Source organism: Monodelphis domestica, chromosome 1 (genome assembly GCF_027887165.1).
Source record: "Monodelphis domestica isolate mMonDom1 chromosome 1, mMonDom1.pri, whole genome shotgun sequence".
Classification (NCBI taxonomy): Eukaryota; Metazoa; Chordata; class Mammalia; order Didelphimorphia; family Didelphidae; genus Monodelphis; species Monodelphis domestica.
Genome location: NC_077227.1, coordinates 165,137,240 through 165,160,965, shown reverse-complemented (window position 1 = coordinate 165,160,965; position 23,726 = coordinate 165,137,240). Strand labels below are relative to the sequence as shown.

At 36.2% G+C, this 23,726-nt stretch overlaps 1 protein-coding gene across 1 annotated transcript in view; it reads right to left on the bottom strand.

Moving 5' to 3' along the window:
• The window catches only part of THSD4 (thrombospondin type 1 domain containing 4), a 995,684-nt gene that overhangs the window by 61,080 nt on the left and 910,878 nt on the right, over positions 1-23,726 (bottom strand). Inside the window, exons 12-14 of the mRNA XM_007479653.3 lie at positions 16,689-16,818; positions 6,760-6,964; positions 1,959-2,132 (exon numbers count right to left, since the gene is read on the bottom strand). Of these exons, the coding sequence (XP_007479715.2) occupies positions 1,959-2,132; positions 6,760-6,964; positions 16,689-16,818 (509 nt within the window). The remainder of the gene's footprint in view (positions 1-1,958; positions 2,133-6,759; positions 6,965-16,688; positions 16,819-23,726) is intronic.

Genomic DNA, 23,726 nt, shown 5'->3' with positions numbered 1-23,726 from the left:
TAATTCATTTATAATTTAGAGAAAAAAGAAACAACTTTAATTTGTTTTTTTCAGCTTTCAACTTTCATGGCTGAAAAAGCCTTTTAAGTAAAAAAAATACTAATTACAAAAATATCCCCTTCAATAAAGGGGGGGAGGGAAATGCATTCATGCTTGGCTCTAAATAAGGATTTCAAATTAAGTATTTGATCTAGTAAGGAAGGACATCAAAATGAAAGCAAATTTACTTCAAGATGGAAATTTATATCTTATCATTAAACAAAAAAATAGCTTTTAGCACAAGTAAAATGAACCTTGAATTACTTTTCAGGTAGAATTACACCATTGAAAATAAGCATATGAAATGTCTTGAGCCATGGTACATTGATCAGTTTACACAGTGGGCCTTCCAAGTACCAAAAACATTCAGAGTCTAATCTAATCCCTTAAGGAATGAGTGATTGATTTGTCCCCTACATAAAGGACTTGCCACACACAAAATTACCAATGCAGGGTCAACATGATGCATACCAAACTTGGAGTCACAGAGTATTAGTTTAAATTCTGGTTTTGGCACTCAAAGTCTATGTGATTCAGAACTTCAGAACATTTCTGGGCTTCAGTTCTTCATTTGTAAATGGGGGGGAGGGATTGGATTAAATGACCTTTCATGTCTCTTCTAGCCTCCAGTCTATGATCCAATGAGTACAACTTTCTTCAGTTATAGGTGACCCCCAATTCCTCCATATTGACTCATGTGGCTAGTCGACAATTTTGTTTTCAAGTTCTGGCACATCAACAATATCTCTAGGACATTTTCATGAACAAAACTACCAGGATCATGGAGATCATCAATTTAAAGCTGGAAGAGACCTTAGAGGTCATCTAAACCAAGGCCTTCCTTTTAAAGATGAGGATGTGGGATCAGAGAGGTTAAATAACTTGCACTCAGAACCTCTGACTCCAAATCCAGCATTCCTTTAAAAAAATTTAAAAAACCCTTACCTTCTATGTTAGAACTCAATACTGTGTATAAGAAGTGCAATAAGGGTTGAGCAATGGGGGTTAAGTGACTTGCCCAGGATCACACAGCTAGGAAGTATCTGAGGTCATATCTGAACCCAGGACCTCCCATCTCCAGGCCTGGCTCTCAATCTACTGAGTCACCCAGCTTTCCCCCAGATGCATCATTCTTTATGCTACATCACACTACTTAGAAAAGCAGAAATGACTATATCACAGCTAAAAATAATTTTGATTTTTAAAATGCAGTCAGAATTAGGGTCAAAGACCAGGAGTGCTCAGGTTAGAATCAAGACCTACACAGAGGTTTTCAGGAGATCAGTTAGCTTGATTGCCATTGCCTGGGTATATTCCATTTGCTCTTCCTAGCCCGAGGCTTGGCTCCTTACAAGCCACACTGATGCCCCGGGGGCCACCGCATGGATTCACATTTGCAATATGACTAATGATTTGGAAGACAGGAGAAAACCACATGAACTAGACATCTGCAGACAATGAACAAGGAGGCCAAAACCAATAAGTTGAGAGACAAATGGTCCCAATGAGATTGTTTTACAAAGAATAAAATGAGTTACATTCAGAAAATGAAAACTAATAGGATTATCTCCAACTACTCCCCTACACTTTATGTTCTAACTAAATCATTCTCTAAATAGGCTGTAGGCTTTTCTATCTCTTTATCTTGACTCCTATTCTTCCAAGAGGATTTCTCTCTCCACCAGTCTCTTGGCCATTGGAATCCCGACCATTTTTCCATTAGGATGCCCATTGCCTTACAAGTCTCCTTCTTTTTAGGAGTAAGAGAAGGTGGCCATCTTAGCTTGGATAATTCCGACAAGGAGCTAAAGGCCAAGTCTGGTATGATAACTTTAGCACTGTTTGCTCCCTTCACTGGTATATATTGTGTATATATGTGTCGGGGTTGGGGGTGGTAGAGTTAAACAAGAAATTCTTACTCTTTCACTCCACTCTGTCAAGAACCAGCTCTTTGCACAAGCACCCATATCACAGTTTTCAATATCATTTGGCCGGAGCTTCATGTTACATTCTTCATCATCCACAACATCCCCAATGTTGCTGACACACTTCACATCTCGAGTCCTTTGTCCCACACCACATGGTACTGAACACTGAAAGGAAATTCCTTTAGGTCAGTGGCATAACAGGCTTTATTTATTGCAGAGATAAATGACAATAATAATTGACACAAAGTACTTTAAAGGTTTTAAAAGCACTTTATATATTCTATTTCATTTGAGCTTTGTAGCCCTGCTACCTTTATTATTAAATGCTTTTATTTTTATAGATGTTGCTGGTCAGTTATTTCAGTCACGTCCAACTTTTCACAACCCAATTTGGGGTTTTCTTGGCAAAGATACTGAATTGGCTTTTTATTTTCTTCTCTAGCTCATTTTACAGATGAGGAAATTGAGATAAACAGGTCACACAGCTAGTAAGTGTCTCAGACCAGATTTAAATTCAGGAAGAGGAGTCTTCCTGACTCCAGACCAAGCCCTCTATCTACTATGCCACCAAGCTGCACTAATATATGTTTGTATATTATATATTATACATATTATATATAAATATATACATACATATACCTGTACATACACATATATATATATACACACATACATATGGCTGGTATAAATTCACGTCCACCTGACTCTAGTTCCAGAGCTTTATCCACTATGTCACCTATCTGCCCCATTTTTGTAGATAAGGAAAATGAAATTCTAAAAGATGAAATTACTTGTCCATAGTCACATAACTGATAATATGAGAGGTAGGATATGAATTCTGGTCTTTCTGAGTACAAACTCATCACTCTCTCCACCCTGTCCTCCATGTTGCCTTTCAGGAAAGATTTATAAATTATGGTGCCCATTTCTAGTCATTGTTTCCAGACAGAATTTCAGAAGTATATGGCCAGGAGAGACACAGCGCTTTTATTCATGGTGGACTCCTGTTGGAGAGTCTGGTGAGGTAGAAAGGTGGTGTAGTTTAGTATAAAGTATACTGGATATGGAATTGGAGGTCCTGGGTTCAAGTCATTTAACTTCTCTGACCCCAAGTCTCCATCTTTAAAATGAAGGCTTTGGTTTCAGTACCTCTAAAGTCTTTTTCAGCTCTAAATAAATGATCTCCATGATCCTAATACTTTTGTTCATGAAAAACTAACCCTGGTGCTCTATTTTCAATGCTCTTATCAACAACCTAATGTCTCTGTGTCTATTAGCTATATTCTTTTCTATTATTACAGACCAAATACAGCTGGGAAGATGCCATTTGTATAAAGATAGGGAGGAACAGGAATGGGGAAGGTATTTTGATTATTTTGAGCTCTCTCTGCTATTTGGCAGCAAAGATGTTGTTAGTCCCGTGTTTTAAATATTATATGACTTCCCAAGGAGAAAAAGTCAACAGAATGTTAGCCGAGACCTCAAAGATCACTTAGTCCAATCCTCTCATTTTACATATGAGGAAATGGAGGCCCCAAGAGGTGGCATGACTTGTTCAGAAGCATGGAAAATCAATCTAAACTTCTAGGTTGGTCTTAGACATGAGAATAGATTAGAAGGTGATTTGTCTGCAGGATTTTCAGATCCCACTCAAAGCTCACATCTTCCTAATTTCCCTAAATCTGCTATTTGACCTAAGTGTGCTCCCTTATCCCATAATCAATTGGGGGGAAAAGTTCTCTCTTCCCATAGGAACATTTTCCTACTCTTTGGATTTCATAAGGGCTGAGGTTTATGCTGCGTTTTGAAAACTCACACAGTATTAGGATAACATCTTGGCCACTTTCACATCAATTTGAAAACTTTTGAGTCCACTGCAAATTTTAAAGTAGACTTGCAAATAAAAAGTGCAAAACAGATACTAGCTTGCAAACATTTTAACTATGCTGATTCCCTCCAGGATGTAGACAGATAGCAAAAAAAAATAAGATTTACATTATTTTCTATTTAGCTTGGCATAAATTATTACTCCATGGAGAAAGATCAAGTGGTTATTTGAAAAGCTCCTGGGTGCAAGGGCAGTGGAGACAAGTCTCAAGATTTCAAAACACTGTGATCTCTGGTGCAAGTCTTGGGGAGAACAACATGGTTGAAACAGATTTACAGAGTATGTAAACTTACCTCTTCTTTCCTGCCTTTTGCTTTCTTTTTCTTCCCTCCTTACTCTTTCTTTGACTCACTGCCTTTTTTTTTTATTCCTCTACATTTCCCATCTTGTTCTCTCTTCATTATTTTAGCTAAGCATACACCTTTTAAAGACTCATTCTTTCCCTTCCCTATCAGCATATAAATAGCACATCTCACTAAGAAAGCTTATTTGAGGGATATTCCTCTAAATCTGTAGCCCTCAGTTTGTCATGGAAAATATAAACATCTATATATCTGAGTGAAAAAAGTATGGAGCACAGTTTCATGGCTTTAGAGCTGGAAGGTGCTCATGTCCAACCCACTTCATTTTAGAGGTAAGGAAAATGATACCCAGAGAAATTAAATAAATTTCCCGAAGTCATTTACAGCAAGCAAGTATCTGATGCAGGATTCAAGCCCAGGTCTGCCTATCTCCAAGGCCAATGCTTTGCCCATTATGCCATGATAATTCTAGGAAAATACTCTCTAAAGCTGCAGAACAAACTTCTAAAGAAAGCTAAGGAAATCCTTTCATTGAGTTAATTGAAACTTCAGGATATGCCTGATAGTCTTTTAATGGACAGAATGGTTACTGGCCTCTATAAATGAAGAGAGAAACTGGGAAAGTAAGCAGAAGCCATGATGTAGCATCTGTGGGTGGAGGCATTATGCATTGGAAGCTCTGGATCTATGGTCAAAAACAAATGAGCACCATTAAAGTATATAAAAAGATTCCTGTGAGCTGCTTGTTGACTCAGAAAACCACATATTAACATTATCTATATTTTACTGTGTTTTTATTTATTTGTTCAATATTTCCCAATTATATTTTAATCTGATTTAGGCCACATTTGGGAGTATTATGTGTCATATGTGGTCAGAAGGCCACATGAATGTTCCCTCTGGTCTAAAGTACATGTATTGGGGCCTTCCTCTCTAAGGTTACTTTAGTAACCTACTTGATATGTATCTAACATTTATCTAGTTATTTATGTGTTGTCTCCTATATTAGAATGTGAACTCTTAGAAGACTATATTTTTTACTATCTTTCCATCCTTGCTTCATAACACAGTCAGTGCCTGGCCCATAGTAAGGGGTTAATTAATAAGTGTTTGGTTGAATGTTTAACAAAATATTTTAGAGCTTTGTGTGGAATTGAACTGAATTGAATATTATCTAACACTTTGTGAAGAAACTGAGGCTGAGAAAAGAAAAGCTAATTGTACAAGGCTACAGAACTAGTTCATGATGGACTGCCTAGACTTTAAAATGCTCAGGCTAGTGATTTTTAGGCAGAGAGGATAAAAAGGGGGGCAGAGAGGAAGAGAAACCTCCAAAAGAATAAATAAGAGGAAAGGGAAGCTATGCCTTCCCCTCTAAGGTTAATATCTATATACTCTGCATCTTGTCTATGTCTATTTTCATGTTGTCTCCCTCATTAGAATGTCAGCTTCTTGTAGGCAAGGACTGTTTCTGTCTTTTTATTTTTTGGTACCTGGTACTTAGCAGAGCACCTGGAATATCATACAGACTCAAGAAATGCTTGTTGATTAAGTCGCCATCAACAGCTCCCTTGAGTTACCATGCTGAGGCACAAGCATTTCACTTGTGTTAATGGATTACAGTGTTAGAAAGTCAGATGACTGAAAAGTCTATGGGCTTGTGGAATTTATTGTACTGATTAGATTGTCTCCTTGCTTCTTCAGTCCACTAACCTTCTCAGCTGGGGCTATGAAATCTCCACCAATAAGTTCTCCCTGATCTAAACTCTGGGACAATTTTTGTATTAAGGTAGGGAGAATTTAAGGACTCTTGAACCAGGGGCATGGCATTAAATTAATCTTTTACCGGCTAATCTGGCTTCTTACCTCTCTTCCAGAAATTGAGATTGACTTTTGACTGCTAAATCAGTGCTTTACTCAAAGTCTCTGCCTTGTTTCATAGTAACAATAAATGGATCCTGTCTTGGTTCCCTTCCTGGCATCAAGTACTTATAGGATTAGAGTCCTGTCTTATATCCAATCCTTTAGTCTTTCTAAGGATAGGACCCTTCAATAATCATGGCAGAATACCTGATATCGATTTCCTTGCTAGATCTTGCTAGATCCTGATTTCTGCCTTATATCTCTGCCTATTGTCTCCTGGAAAACTATCTCTTCTTCTCTCTCCCACCCCATGTTTATTATGTTTTCTGTCCCTTCCAGGATATTTGCCTATTGCTTTATCATGTTCCACTTCAGCCATGCCAACTAAATTGGCTTTACCTTTCTGTTTCCCCTGCCTTTGCCCTTTTTTAAATACCTGATCCCAGGTTTCAAGGAGTTGCATAGTCCATTTCTACAATCTCCCATGATGTCTAGCTCAAAAATTCTTGCTAATGATTTATCTGTGAATGAATGAATTAAAATATAAACAAAAGTTGCTTTCTGCCCAAAGGCTCAGCACATCATGGAATCTAAAAAATACTGTTTCTCCAATTGCTATAGGATAATCTTATTGAAGAACAAGGAGACCCATAATGCCCTTCTCAGGCTATTTCCCTCCATAAAGGCAGAAGAGGGAAGTTAGGGGATCCATTTAGTAAAGCAAAATATTCTGATTTACCGAGGTCCATTCTGTCCGAATTTGCCACTCACTGCAAATCTTCAGCTGGCAAGTACTGGTGGTCTCTGGTTTCTCTAGGTGCTGGCAGCGGTATGGCTGTACTGTCAGGGTCCGGTTGGCATACATCTGGCGGCAGAGAACTTGGCGATGTTGCATTCCAAGGCCACATGTTTTACTGCATTCAGACCATTCCCCTATATCCCAGCTAACCAATGAAACAGAGACAAGAGACACAGAGAAACAAATGGTTACCTACCATTAAATGAATGAATCAATAATTATAGCAGGCTATTGCTTCAAAGAAAGCTCATTGAGTTTATAATGTTGAGGAAGTTAACCTTTGTTTTTACAGATTTTTGGAAGGTGAGTATCCCTGAGTCATCATTTGAATAGTCTTACAAATGACTGATGACATAAACTTGGCTCTCTGGGGAATTTTCATGTTAGCTCAATTGATTAGGGACATATGAAATAAGGGCCTGAAATAATCAAAAGGAAGAGAAGTCATTTTCTATATGCCTTCTTTCAACATCCCTAAGTATGAGAAGGACAGTGTGTGACAGGGAACATTTTTGTAGCATAGTGGTTCAGTTTTTGAGCTTTTTGGTTAAGTTGGGAAAATTGCTCTCAGGGGAATGTAGCTAGAAAAGATTACTTGAACTTGACTTCACCAACATGAAAAGTGCTTTGCTTTATGCAAGGGGTTTTTAGGAGGATTCTCAGAGTGCTTCTAGCTTTTGCTGCTGCTATACCTTCATCTTGGCTGTATTTCATGCACGGGTTTTAAAGTGAGGTTCATGGAACCACAAGGAGTCTCTGTGGATAGATTTTAGCAGGTGGTAAACTTGGAATGGAGAAAAGATAACATCTTTATTTCAAAATAATTGGTTTCTTTTAATCCTATATATTTTATTTTATGTATTGAGTAACATTCTGAGAAGGGTTAATGGACTTCACTAGTTGGTCAAGGGGTCTATGATGCAAAACAGGTTAAAATCCCTTGCTTTCTAGACTGTATCAGAGCCTATGATTCCATGAGCAAGTCTTCAGCTGGCAAGTATTGGTGGTCTCTTGGTTCTTGGGTGTAGGGAAGGTGGCCCCTATTTGTTTTTGGTCTCACAAGTTCCCTTTCTAGTGTTCTCCTTCCCCTTCCTGGAACTTTCTGCCTTATTCTGATTCTTTACTCCTTCATTCTATAACCAGGTAGGATTTCTCATTCTCTAAAACCTGTGTCTACATTCCTTCCCTGGAAAATTAGCTCTCAACTACCCCTCACACAGTGAAAAGGATTTGCCTAAACAGAACATGTAAATATCAGAATGCAAGAAGGATCAGTGATTTCCTGGATATGAAAATTCTCTCCATCTATAAAGAGCTCAACCCCACTATGAATAAGGATCAAAAGATAATTCTGAGCTGGAGAAAAATTTGCAGCTAAAGAATCTGAGGGTTAGAGGGGTTAGAGCTAGAATAATTCAGGACTTCAGGATCCAAATCCAGGATGCTTTCTGCTGCAACATAATTTCTTCCTACTTTATAGATAAGCAAGAGGGCATTAATTGTGGAACTGAGGGTAAATCATGTGCCCTGCATCATTTATCTATTAGGTTAGAGGTGTTAGATGGCATAGAGGAGAGCCTACTGGGTCTGGGATCAGGAAGATTAGTTTAAAACCTTCCTCAGAAACTTATTTGCTGTTTGGCACTGAGCAGGTCATTTATTCTCTGTTTACCTTTGCTTCCTCATCTGTAATGGGGATAATAATAACATCTACTTCCTAGGATTGTTGTGAAGTTCCAATGAATATATCTAAAGCACTTTACAAAGCCAACTCTATTATTGTTATAAAGTATTAGGGGCATGATTTGAATATTGGTCTTCTTATTCAAGTGCAGAACTCTTTCCAATATAGCTGAATGTATCTCTAATTCATACTAAGGAGTGACATAACCAGTAACAACTAGTTGTACAACAATAAAGTATTACTATCAGTATTATCAGTATTAAGTATTAGTGTTGTTACTATTAGTAATAGAAGAGCTCATCGTCATCATGATCATCATCAGGTTATGCCTACTCATAGCATTTGTATGTTAATAAAGGTCAATATTGTAAAATAAGGCAATTATTTCCTAATGGTGAAATTTCAGGAATAAGTAGAAGCACTCTAAGGGAAATCTTTGAAGGCAAGAAGGACCTTTCCAAATAATTTGAAATCATTCCACATAGGTGATTGCTTTCTCTGTCTAACCACGAAGCCAGTAATGATTATGTACTTTAGCTGAGAAAGTCATAGTGAATTCAACAATCACTTAATCTTGAGCCAAATAAACTGGATTCAAATTCTGGATTTGCTACTAAATATATGTGTGACCTTAGGGAAGTCATTTATCTCCTCTAAACTCCAGTTTCCTCATCAGTAAAATGTAGGGGATACCTTTTCTGATCTCTAAGTTCTCTTCTAACCTCCCATGACAGAAACAACCACCTCTCTTAGGGCTTGAGGGAGAAAGTCAAACTTTGTGTTATGCAGAGAGTCTATACCACTCTGGGAATATGTGGAAACAGAGTTTATAGGTCTATTGTGATTTCAGTGGCACATATTTTTCCCAGAAAGCACAAGTGAAATAGTCATTTCATTTCAATTTACCAAGAAGAGGCAAGGGAAAGAGCTCCTGGGAGCACACTAAGCTGCTTTAGAGCTAATAGAACTTTCTTCTTAATCCTGGATGACAAGCATGCTTTCACTAAAGATAGAGTTTAATGCATAGCCCACATCCTGAATTTTTAATTGATAATTACAAATTAATGATATATTCAGGTGGCCTTCCTTTTCCTTTCTTCCCTTCTCTCTTCTTCTCTCTCTCCCTCCTCTCCCTCCCTTCTCTGTCCCTGTCTTCACTCTGAGCTCTGTACTTTGCCACCTTTTTTGCCATGGAGATATCGTACTACCTGTATCCTAAGATATTACCAAGGAGGCAGCCACAAGTTAGCCAATCCCAAAAATATGTGAGCCTCACAACTCAGGTTCCAAACATTGGGGAGTTGGCAATGTTTAAGCTTGCCTTGGGGAGACTTCCAGGTAAACATGGCAGCAGTGTAAACTTAGGAATCATCACCTCCTCACCACCTACCAATATAGACTACATCAAAAGGCTAAAAAAACCAAATTCATATGAATGAAGGGACTCTATGATAGGGTACAGCATTGAAGGTAGGGGAGATTTGGGCTTTTCCACACCACAAGGGGATGAAATAGCTTCCATCAAAACACGAGCTGATCAACCTTTCCTCACCCCACCTACAGAGCCAGAGTCAAAGCCAGTGCACTAGAATCAGTGAGAGAGCAAGGGGCACCTCTAGGTCCTTGGCAGCTGACTAAGACCACCAAAGACCTACTCCTGAGAGCCGCTAGACCTGAAACTCCAGCAGGCTGTAGATCTCAGACCTTGGGCATCCACACAGAGATAACGGAGATAGTGCAGAGAAGGTCAGTAAATAGTAGAACCTGCAGAGACTCGAGAGGTGGCCTCAGGCAAAAACTGTTCTCCTTAGCTCCATACACAGAGAGCCTGCTTTCCTCACTCTGACTTCTGACTAGGAGGGAAGGAAAAACAACCATAATGATGGCAATCAATGCCCAGGAAAAATAACTTTCCAAAACCAAGAAAAATAAGAAGGGGTAGACCCTGGATAATTTCTATGGAAGAAAAATCCAGACTACAGAGGAAATAGCAGAAAAGGACATGCAAATAAATGCACCCAAACCTTCCAAAAAATGGAAATTGGCCACAAGCTCTTGAAGAATTTAAATTGGAGCTTATCAAAAAGATGGAAGGATTTTGGCAAGAAAACTGGGAGATAGTTCAAAAAGAAAAATAACAGTTTAAAGGATAGGGACTCCCAATTGGAGAAATAGCTGGAAGTCACAAAAAGCAGAATATACCAAACCAAAAATGAAAAATCAAAAGATTATAATAGAAAACCATCCTTAAGGACCAGAATTAGGCAATTGGGAGCCAATGATCTTGCAAAACAGCAAGAATGAATAAAGCAAAGTCAAAAGACAGACAAAAAGAGAAGAAAACATAAAATATCTCACTGACAAGATAATAGATTGGGAAAACCAGTCTCAAAGAGACAATTTGAGAATCATTGGTCTACCTGAAAACACAGAAATAAAACAGAAAGCTTGACATCATACTACAAGAAATTATCCAAGAAAACTGCCCTGATGTTCTTGAACAAGGGGGGAAAATACACATTGAAAGAGTTCATAGAACACCCTCTACACCAAATCTTCAGAGAAGATTCAAAATCTTCTTTAAGGGGAAAATTTTACAAGAAACCAAAAAGAGACAGTACAGATATCAAGGAGCAACAATCAGGATTACACAATATCTGGAAGCTTCCACACTAAAGGACTGCAAGGCTTGGAATATGATATTCAGAAAGGCAAGAAAATTGGGTCTTCAACCAACTTCTAGTGGAAAGTATGGGCATTCAACAAAATAGAAGATTTCCAAGTATCTGTAAAGAAAATACCAGAAATAAATGGAAAGTTTGATATCCAAAAGCAAAAATAAAGAGAAACATGAAAAGGTAAATAAGAAAGAGGGGAGAACGGGGAAAATGTTTTTTATTTGAATTTTCTTCATTAATGGCTTCAATAAGATCAAATTGCTTATATTAATATATGGAAAATATTATTTGCAACTCTCAAAAATTATATTCCCTATTATAGTAATTAGAAGAATCATTCACAGATAGAGACTGGGGTAATAACTGGTATAAGATGATATGCAAAAAAAAAAGAAAAGAAAAGAAAAGAAAAAGGGAGGTGAGAATACAAGATGGCACCAAGAGAAACTTGGAGGAATAAGATGAATAGAAAAATCTATATCACACAAAAAGGAACATGGGAAGGGGAGGGGAAGAATACTCTTATTAGAAGGTGAGGAAGAGAGTGCTATTAGGTAATACTTAAACCTTACTCTCAGTGAAATCAATTCTGAGAGGGAAGAGTAGAATTCTATCTTACCCTACAGGGAAAGTGAGAAGGAAAAACCAAGGTGGGGTGGAGTAGGGCAGGGAGTACAAATAGGAGGGAAAGAGAGGGGGGAAGAACATAACAGACACTAAAAAAAATAATAAGGGAACAAAAAGGGAGGGGGTGGAAAGGGAAGCATAGCGATTAAAAGCAAACCACTGGTTTAAAAGGATATAGCAAAAGAAAATAGGACAGAACTTGGAGAGGATATCAAAATGTTGGGAAATACACATGTGTCAATCATAACTTTGAACGTGAATGGGATGAATTCTCCCATAAAATGAAAGCAAATAGCAGAGTGGATTAGAAACCCAAATCCTACCATATGTTGTCTACAAGAAATACACATGGGGCGGGTAGACACTCACAGGGTTAGAATTAAAGTTTGGAACAAAATCTATTGGGCCTCACCTGAGAAAAAGAAGGCAGGTGTTGCAATAATGATATCTGAGAAAACCAAAATAAAAATATATCTGATTAAGTGATAGGGAAGCTAATTACATCCTGAAAAAAAGTCAGGATAGAAAATGAGGAAATATCAGTAATCAAAATATATGCACCAAATGGTATAGCATCCAAATTTCTAAAGGAGAAACTAGAGGAGTTGAAGGAGGAAATAGATAGTAAAACTGGAATAGTGGGAGATTTGAACTTTCCTCTATCAAATCTTGATAAATCAAACCAAAAAATAAATAAGAAAGAGGTAAGAGATTTGAATGAAATTTTAGAAAAATTAGAGGTAATAGATATATGGAGAAAAATAAATAGGGACAAAAAGGAATACACCTTCCTTTCAACAGCACATGGTACATTCACAAAGATTGACCATGTACTAAGGCATAAAAACATTGCAAACAGGTGCAAAAGAGCAGAAATAATAAATGCAACAATTTCAGATCATAATGCAATAAAAATAATTATTATTAAGGGTACATGAAGAGACAAATCAAAAATTAATTGGAAATTAAACAATATGATTCTCCAAAATTGGTTAAAGAACAAATCATAGAAACAATTAATAATTTCATTGAAGAAAATTACAATGATGAGACATTCTTTCAAAATCTGTGGGATGCAGACAAAGCACTACCCAGGGGTAAATTTATATCCTTGAGTTCATATATTAACAAATTAAGGAGGGCAGACAGAGGTCAACAAATTAGACATGCAAATCAAAAAAACTTGAAAATGAACAAATTAAGAATTCCCAGATAAAAACTATATTAGAGAGCCTAAAAAATTAAGGGAAAAACCAATAAAATAGAAAGTGAAAAAAACATTGAATTAATAAATAAGACTAGAAGCTGGTATTTGGAAAAAAACAAAATAGACAAAGTATTGGCCAATATAATAAAAAAAGGAAAGAAGAAAACCAAATTAATAGTATCAAAGAAGAAAAGGGAGAACTCACTTCTAATGAAGAGGAAATTAAGCCAATCATTAAAAACTATTTTGCCCAATTATATGGCAACAAATATGGCAATCTAGGTGATATGAATGAATATTTACAAAAATATAAATTGCCTAGATTAACAGAAGAAGAAATAGAATACTTAAATAATCCCAAAACAGAAAAAGAAATTGAACAAGCAATCAAAGAAAGAATCCCCAGGGTTTGATGAATTCACAAGTGAATTCTATCAAACTTTCAAAGAACAATGAATACCAAAACTATACAAACTATTTGGCATAATAAGCAAAGAAGGAGTTCTACCAAATTCCTTTTATGACACAAATTTGGTACTAATTCCAAAGCCAAGCAGGACAAAAACAGAGAAAGAAAACTGTAGAACAATCTCTTTAATGAACATAGATGCAAAAATCTTAAACAGGATACTAGCAAAAAGATTCCAGCAAGTTATCACGAAGGTTCATCAGGTGGGATTTATACCAGGAATGCAAGGATGATTCAATATTAGGAAAAAGATCCTCGTAATTGACCATATCAACAAGCAAACAGACAAAAATCACATGATTATTTCAATAAATGCAGAAAAAACCTTTGACAAAATACAACACTCATTCCTATTGAAAACACTAGAAAGTATAGGAATAGAAGGGCATTTATTAAAAATAATAAACAGTATTTAGTTAAAACCATCAGCAAACATCATCTGCAATGGGGATAAATTAGAAGCATTCTCAATAAGATCAGGAGTGAAACAAGGATGTCCATGATCACCTCTACTTTTCAACATTATACTAGAAATACTAGCAGTAGCAATTGGAGAAATAAAGAAATTGAAGGTATTAAAATAGGCAATGAGGAGACTAAGCTATCACTCTTTTCAGATGATATGATAGCCTACTTAAAGAATCCTGGAGAATCAACTAAAAAGCTAGCAGAAATAATCAACAACTTTAGCAAAGTTGCAGGATACAAAATAAACCCACATAAGTCATCAGCATTTCTAAATATTTCCAAGACATCTCAGCAGCAAGAATTAGAAAGAGAAATTCCATTTAAAAACACCCTAGACAATTTAAAATACTTAGGAATCTCTCTGCCAAGACAGACACAGGAAGTATATGAACACAACTACAAAACTCTCCACATAATTAAAACTAGATCTAAATAATTAGAAAAACATTAATTGCTAATGGATAAGGTGAGCTAAGACAATAAAAATGACAATACTACCTATCTTATTTACTTGTTTAGTGCCATATCTAAGGAACTACCAAGAAACTCAGAAATTGACCTCAACAAGACTATCTATGATAAACCCAAAGATCCCAGCTTTTGGAACAAAAATCCACTATTTGACAAAAACTGCTGGAGAAAATTGGAAGTCAATATGGGAGAGATTAGGTTTGTATCAATGTCTCACACTCTACATCAAGATAAAGTCAGAATGGGTGAATGACTTGAATATAAAGTAGAAACTATAAGTAAATTAGGTGAACACAGAATAGTATACTTGTCAGATCTTTGGGAAAGGAAAGATTTTAAGACCAAGCAAGAGTTAGAAAAAAATCACAAAATGTAAAATAAATAATTTGGATTACATTAAATTAAAAAGGTTTTGTACAAACAAAACCAATGGAACTAAAATTAGAAGGGAAGCAAGAATTTGGGAAAAATTTTTCATAACAAAGAACTCTGAGAATGATCTAATAACTCAAATTTATAAAGAGCTAAATCAATTGTACAAAAAATCAATCCATTCCCCAATTGATAAATGGGCAAGGGATATGAATAGGCAATTTTCAGATAAAGAAATCAAAACTATCAATAAATACATGAAAAAGTGTTCTATATCTCTTATAATCAGAGAAATGCAAATCAAAATAACTCTTATGTACCACCTCATACCCAGCAGATTGAATACATGACAGCAAAAGAAAATAATGAATGTTAGAAGGGATGTGACAAAATTGGGACATTAATGCATTGCTGGTGGAGTAGTGAATTGATCCAGCCATTCTGGAGGGCAATTTGAAACTATGTCCAAAGTGTGCTAAAAGTCTGCCTGCCCTTTGATCCATCCATAGCACTGCTGGGTTTATACCTGCAAAAGATAATAAGGAAAAAGACTTGTACAAGAATATTCATAGCTGCACTCTTTTTGGTGGAAAAAAATTGGATAATGAAGTGATGCCCTCCAATTGGGGTTTGGCTGAACAAATTGTGGTATATGTTGGTGATGGAACACTATTGTGCTCAAAGGAATTATGAACTGGAGGAATTGATGCAGAGTGAAAGGAGCAGAACCAGAATGTTGTACACAGAGATTGTACATTGTACACTGTGGTACAGTCGAATGTAATGGACTTCTCTACTAGCAGCCATGCAATGATCCAGAACAATTTGGAGGGATTTATGAGAAAGAACACTATCCACATCCAAAGGAAGAACTGTGGGAGCAGGAACACAGAAGAAAAAAAACTGTTTGATCACACGGGTCTATGGGGATATGATTGGGGATATAGACTCTAAATGATCATCCTAATGCAAACATCAACAATATGGAAATATGTTTTGATCAAAGACACATTTAAAACCCAGTGGAATTGCACATCAGCTATTGGAAGGGGTGAGGAAGAGGGGGGAAAGAACATGAATCTTGTAATCAAGGAAAAATATTCTAAATTGACTCAATAAATTTTTCAAAAAAAAGATATGTAATCAAATAATTGTATTACCAAAAAAAAAGGTTGCCTTGGAGAAATCCTCACTGTGTTTTAAAAATTCATTTAAAGAATAAACATGCCCAATTCTATTTTTATTTTATGATCTCTATACAAAAGAGGGTTATGTGAGTTTTAAATTTAGATTTATTAGAATATGTATATTAAGCACAGTAATGTGAATATACATAGATCACATGTATCATATAATTATTTCCTAATTTAATAAATCTAATGCATATATCTCAAAAAGCGTGACTTACTCAAGGTCACATTCAGAAGCAGGACTTAAGGACAGATCTACCTTGATTTGAGATTAGTTCTTTTTTCATTATTCCACAATGCCTTTTTTAAAAAAAGCTGTTAAATATCCTGGAGAAATCTGGTCACATAGTACATATAGTGGTGAATCTGGTATCAAGAAGGCCTTGCTTCAAATTCTAATTTTGACATAGGAACCATGTATTTATGGGAAAGTCACATAAACATCTTGAGCTTTATGCAACTTTCCAAGGCTTTAAGTTATAGATCTAATGTACATCTTAACAGTAGAGGAAGTTATCATTTTTGGAAGTCTGGCACTAATGAAATCATAGGTCCTTGACAAATTGATGTATAGCATTAACATTTTAGATAAGGAATTAACAAAATTTAATGAGTTACTAATGAAAATATAAGCAAAATTTCATAAGCAAAAGTCAATATATAAACAGGTCAACTAAAGAGAAGAAGCATTTGGATGCCTTACAAGGCTGGGCAAGGGAAAATATTGCAGGCTTCTTCCTCAGGAGTAGGTTTGGTGCTGGGGTCACAATAGCTTTCTGGAGCCTCTTCATGAGTATTTCTACTCACACAGTGAAAGATGGGATATTGTGATCCTGAAATGATAACAAGAAGGTTTGCTCATTAGAAACACACACACACACACACACACACACACACACACACACACACACACACACACAGTTGAACAATGGTGGTAGATCTAGAAAAAAAAAGTCTCTTAAGTCAAAGTCTCTGTTCCCTAGAGACACAAAATATAAATGTTTCTTTCAGAGAAAATAAAGGCAAGGAGATGCTGAGGTGAGAAGCACTCCCCTAAAGATGTATAGATGAGTGGCAAAAATACATAAAGAAATAGCTACCAAATATTTACTACATGAGTAGTCTATTATAATGGGGAGGCAGTTGTGAGGAATAGAGACAAAGTATAACTTTAAATGTAGTTTCAATAAATATTTATTAAATAACTACTCTGAGATAAGTACTGATTATGTGGAGATAAAAATGATTAGACCGCCCCCAACATCAAGGAGATTGCTCTTAAGATAAGAGCATTGGATTTAATGAGTTTGAATCCTGCCTTGAACATTTGTTAGCTTTGTAACCATGGTCAAGCTACCTAACCCCTCTCAGGCTCAGTTTTTTTCACCTGAAAAATGGGGATAATAATAACATTGACCACACAAAACAGTTATAAAAATAAAATGAAATAATGTTTACCTAAAGCATTTTATATACCATAAATCATTTAAAAATGTTAGCAGATATTATTAGTTATTATCTCCATTTCTTTCCAAGGTAGTCCATTCCACTTTAATAACATCCTAATTAACAGGAAAATTTCCCTGAAATATCACCTAACTTTGTTTCTACAAAACTTATATTTATTTGATTCTCTGGTATGAAAGCAAGCAAGTTTAATCTCTCTGTTATATAAAAATCCTTATGAAGCTGCGGTGTCCCACCTAAATCTGCTCTTCTCCAAATTAAATATCCCTAGGTTTTTTTTTTTAAGTTGGATCTCACATGGTACTATCTTGAGGTCTTTCACATGTTCTTGATATAATTTTTAATCTAGCCTCCATTTACTGGCCTTTCATTAACTATTATAATATTACCTTTTCATGCTTCTTAATCTACCCATTACATTTCCACTCCTTTTCTAGAACAATTTTCATCCACCTTTCTACTTGTTGAAATTTTGCCCAGATTTAAAGAGGAGCTCAAGACTCTAACCTGTCAATTAAATATAAAGAAGGTATTTTTGCTTGTTTTTATTATTTTTTGGGGGTTAAATTCATGGAAATCCCAAGAATGTTTAGAAATAGTAAACAGATTATGTTCTAGTTCCCGAATTTTCATAGATCACCTAAAGACAAAGAGAAGTGGGAAAGTGACAGAGAAGATAGGTTTTCTCTTCTTTAAAGAGAATCATTGCCCTTTCATGGAGAGAGATGATTTGAGAAAAAGTTAAGTTTAGGAGAATTTAAACAGATAGGGAGCCCTTTTCTTTAAAACTCTGGAAAGAAGGGGCAGCTGGGTGGCTTCGTGGATTGAGAGCCATGCCTAGAGATGGGAGGTCCTAGGTTCAAATCTGGCCTCAGACACTTCCCAGCTGTGTGACCCTGGGCAAGTCACTTGACCCCCATTGCCTAGCCCTTACCACTCTTCTGCCTTGAAGCCAATACACAGTATTGACTCCAAGATGAAAGGTAAGGGTTTTTAATAAAAAAATAAAATAAAAAAAACAAAAAAAATATAAACTCTGGAAAGACTTTTGAAGGAATAGGAGGAAATTAGGAATATGTTATCAGGAAAAGATACCTATGCATCTAAGACATCATATTTAGTTTTGTTTCTTTAAAAGAGTATCAAATTTAAAATTGAAAAAAATATTCTAGTTATGTTTGTTTAATAAAGAGAAATATTTTGATTAAAAAATTGAGCTTGTGCTTTGTAGATTCCTGCTCTTATTAATCAATTAATCATCAAAAAATAAGCTTACTGTAAAGGTCTTCTTTATATCAGACACTGTGCAGCTAATAAAGAGACTGAAACAAAAACAATCTCCCTATCTTTGCATTCAAGACATTTATGATTTTGGGGGGGGAGAAGAAGAAATGTAATATGTACATATATAAATAGATACAAAATATATACAAAATAAATATGCAATATTTTCAAGGTGGGAGTCATTAGCCATGTCTAGGGTGGGGAAGGAATAAGGAAAGATTTCCTATAGGAGATGGCATTTGAGTTGAGCCTTAAAGAAAAGTATGATTCTATGAGGCAGGGGTCAGCTTTGAAATGCAAGATTACATCTCCCAAAGCACTGAAGCTATAATGCAGCTGTCACAAGAAGAGACAGACTGGTGATAGCTGGCCACTCCCAAAATGCAGGCTGAGGCTTTACTCCTCTGGGACAGAACTGGCCATCTCATTTATAAACTACTTCTTATCTTTCTTAGGTAAGTCTTTTCTTCGGCTATCTGGTGCCGTAGAGAGAGTATCAGGCCTGGAGTCAGAAAGATTTGAGTTCAAATCCAGCATTAGACATCTACCAGCTAGGAAAATCTCTATGTGTCTGTTTGCCTCAGTTTTCTTATCTGGAAAATGGGAATGGTAAAAGCAACTACCTCTGGGAGTTGTAAGGATCAAATGACATAATATTTATACAGTGCTTAGCATACTAGCTGGCACCTATTAAACACTTTATAAGTGTTAGTTGTCATCATTATAATTATCATTATTATTACTCATTCCTGTACTTTTTGTTCAGTTGTTCAATCATGTCCAACTCTTTGTTTCCCATGGACCAAAGCTACCCCTGGGGTTTTCTTGACAAAGATACTAGAGTGATTTGCCATTTTCTTTTCAAATGAATTCATTGGATCCTTTTGTCAGGTAATCAGAAGGTAAGTGACTTTCCCAGGGTCACACAAATAGGAAGTATCTGAGGCCACATTTGAACTCTGGTCTTTCTGATTCCAAGCCTAGAGCTCCTAACCTCTGACCCATAGTTGCCTCAAACTCCTTCTAATTGCAACTACAACTCAAGAGATTACTGTCAAAGCAAATGTTTGAATGCAATGAACACTTCTAACTGTTTCTATTAATTTGACATACCTCAGATAATTTGCTAGGACAGAGAACAAAGTTCTTATAGAACTGAACAGCTAGTTATAAGGCTGTATTGAAGCCGAGATGACCATTTGTGTAAATTGCTCTTGCAATAAAACTTTGCAATATGAGACATTATTATATCAGATATAATTATGTGCCAATTAAGACCTATCATGGCTGCACAAGAAAAGAGATGTTGGTTAACTATAAAATATATCAAATGAGAAAATCTTGGCAAAGTTACATTTTATCCAGCTCTATTATTTCTTAGTTTCTTGTTTCAAGAACACACCTATATTTCCCCATTCTTTGCTAATTGCTTCTAGAATTATATTTTCTGACAATAAGAGCTCACATTTATATATTTCTTTATAGTAAAAAAAAGTGTTTTCCTTTCAAACATCCCCTGAGCTACAAAGCTCAAGTATTTTGTCCTATTTTACAGAAAACCTACCTTTATTTTTTCAAAGATCCTTATCTTCTGTTTTTAAAATTGATACTAAGTATTCATTCCAAGGCAGAAGAGTGGTATAGGCTAGGCAATGGGGGTTAAGTGACTTGCCCAAGGTCACACGGCTAGGTAGTATCTGGGGCCAAATTCAAACCCAAGATCTCCTGTCTCCAGTCTTGGCCCTCTGTTCCCAGAGCCATCTACTGCCTTCAGAAGAGTGTATTTTCAAAATGCAAATCAAAACAACTATGAGGTACCACCTTACACCTAGCGGGTTCACTAATAAGATAGCAAAGGAAAGTAATAAATGTTGGAGGGGATGTGGCAAAATTGGGACACTAATACACTGCTGGTGGAGTTGTAAATTGATCCAACCATTCTGGAAAGTAATTTGAAATTATGCCCAAAATGTTTCAAAAGAATGCTTGTCCTTTGTTTTTTACCTCAAAGAGATAAGGAAAAATACGTGTAAAAAAATATTTACAGTCTCGCTCTTTGTGGTGGTGAAAAACTGGAGAATGAGGGGTTGTCCATCGATTGGGGAATTGCTAAACAAATTGTGATATCTGTTGGTGATGGAATACTATTGTGCTCAAAGGAATAATGAACTGGAGGAATTCTATGAGAACTGGAACGACCTCCAGGAAGTGATGCAGAGTGAAAGGAGCAGAACCAGGAAAACATTGTACACAGAGACTGATACACTGTGGTACAATTGAATGTAATGGACTTCTCCATTAGTGGCAATGCAGTGATCCTGAACAACTTGGAGGGATATAGGAGAAAAACCAGTATCCCCATCCAGAGAAAGAACTGTAGGACTAGAAACACTGAAGAAAAACAACTGCTTGATTACATGGTTCGATGGGGATACAATTGAGGATGTAGACTCTAAAGGATCACCCTAGTGCAAATATCAATAATATGGAAATAGGTCTTGATCAATGACACATATAAAACCCAGTGGAAGTATGTGTTGGCTATGGGAGGGTGGAGGCAGTAGAGAAGGGAAAGAACATGATTCATGTAACCAGGGAAAATATTTGAAATTAATTTAATTAATTAATTAATTAAAAAAGAAGAGTATATTTTCTAATAATTATAATGCATTTAGGGAAGATAGAGTTGAGAAAAGAAGGTAAGGGGAGCAGGTTTGAGCATAGTACTATGGCTAGGAGATGGCCAGAAAGTCTTGTGGTGAGCTTGGGATCTGATAAGAGCTAGTGAAAATAAATCAGAGTCCAGGAACCCAAGGGTGAAAGTCTGGATTATAGTAAGAGGAGGAGGAGGAGGAAGCAGAAGGTTTGGAGATATTCAGTAAATATTGATTTTTTTTAATATAACTCTCTAGACCAAAAAAAAATTGCTTTTATTTGTAGTGGGTATTATTACCTGGAAAGTTAGTGCTCTTATTTATAGCACTTATCACCTTTACCTTAAACTTTTAATAAGCATTTTCCCCTAAAATGACTACTATAACATGCCTCCAAGCTAGTCCTCTGAAATAAAACAAAACAATTTTACTGTAGTCTTGAAGACATAAGCTATGTATACACAGGCAATAACCAAGACAGAGAATACCTATAAGGCTTAGTTTTCTTCAGTTTAAGAAGTAAGTCTTACTTTGTTCTTTTGGTCAAGAATTCTTCATTCTAGCCCATTCCTGTTTCTACGAGTTTTTTTTGTTAGGTTCCTTAAAAAGTCAGTATTTTCTTTCCAGGTTCATTAAACTTTTGGTTAATCTGACATCCCCTTTTCTAGTTAGCTGAGCAGACTTTTCTGGCTTTTAGTCCAAGCTGATTCTGTCCTTTGATTATCCATGAAGCAGACCTCCCAGAATAGCAAAATTTCAGAAATGGAAGGAGCTCTGGATATCATCAAGCACAACCTATACCTGAAGAAGAATCTCCTTTATAACAGCTTGCAAATGGGAATCCAGTGATCATTTAAAGGTCTTAAGTGAGCCTTTCTAAGCAGTCATTCCACTTTAGGCGGGCTATAATAGTTAGGATGTATTTCCTGAAAATCAAGCCTGTATCAGTCTTTTTTTTTTTTTTGGTGACTTGCAAAACTGTGCTCTAAAGCTAGGAAAAACAAGTTTAAATCCTTCCATATACTTGAAAACAGCATGTCCTTTTCTCCAGTCTAAATATTCCCAATTCCTTCAAATAATCTTCTGATGTCAAATTGTTCTGATACTTTATATACTTTCTTTAATTTAATCCAGTCAGTTAGAATAAGTCCAAATGTTCTTAGTTACAGGGGAAAGGATGATAACCTGGGACTCAGAAGACCTGAGGTTGAGCCTCAGCTCAGGCATTTACTACCTATGTAATTCCAGAAATTGATAAAACTTTTCTGAGTTTTGGTTTCCTTGTCAGTAAATGAGGGGAAGAGTTGGATAAGATGGACCCTTCCAGTTGTAAAATCCTACAGCCTTGCTAGTCTTGGGCACTTACTATGTGGCTGGTACCACAATAATCACTGTGAGATGAAAAAGTAGGATAATATATGTTCCTTGGGCTAAGAAAACTTGCAACCTCATTATTGTTGCTCAATTGTTTTTTTATCTGTCTGATTTTTCATGACCCGATTTGGGGTTTTCTTGGCAAAGATACAGGAATGATTTGCCATTGCCTTCTCCAGCTCATTTTATAGATGAGGAAACTAAGGCAAACAGGGTTAAATGACTTGCCCAGGGTCACATAGCTAGTAAGTGTCTGAGATCAGACTTGAACTCAGGGCTTTCCAACTCCAAGACTAGCTCTCTCTATCCACTAAGCCACCTAGTTGCCTCCTTGTTAGAAACAATTTAAGATGGGCTATGATGGCATCATTCTCTTAGATTTATTTTCTCCTGATTAGGCTTTCTCACAGCTGCAAAGTGAATTCTGAAGTCTCCAACTTCTTTAAGAAGCTTTGCTGCATTACCAACAAGGCATCAAAATTTCTGTGGATGACTTATTGTTATTAGGACCAATAGGTAGGGAGAGCACATTGCAACCTGGGAGAAAAATGACGCAAAACCAAGAGAAAAGTTGTGACCACAATGAAGGGTGAAAAAGACAAACCCCAGGAATGTTCCTAGTTTAACAGCATAGTAGCTAGAGTTTCTGAACCCTACAGTTAGGTACTACAAATGAACTATATGATCTTAATCAAGTCACTTCTTGTCTCTGACCAACCATTTTCTGGTCTGTAAAATGAATAAATGTTAGGAAATGATTTTAATGTTACTTTCTAGCTATGATATTCTATGATTCTGGTAAGACAAGTGAAATATAATCACTATCAAGAAAGCTATCATTTACAAGGTCATTTAGTACAGACACAGAAGGTACCAACCACTGGATTAGAATCTTAGAGATAAGGGATCTCCCAGACCATCTGGTACTATTCACCTCTGCCTGTATAGTAATTCTCTATACA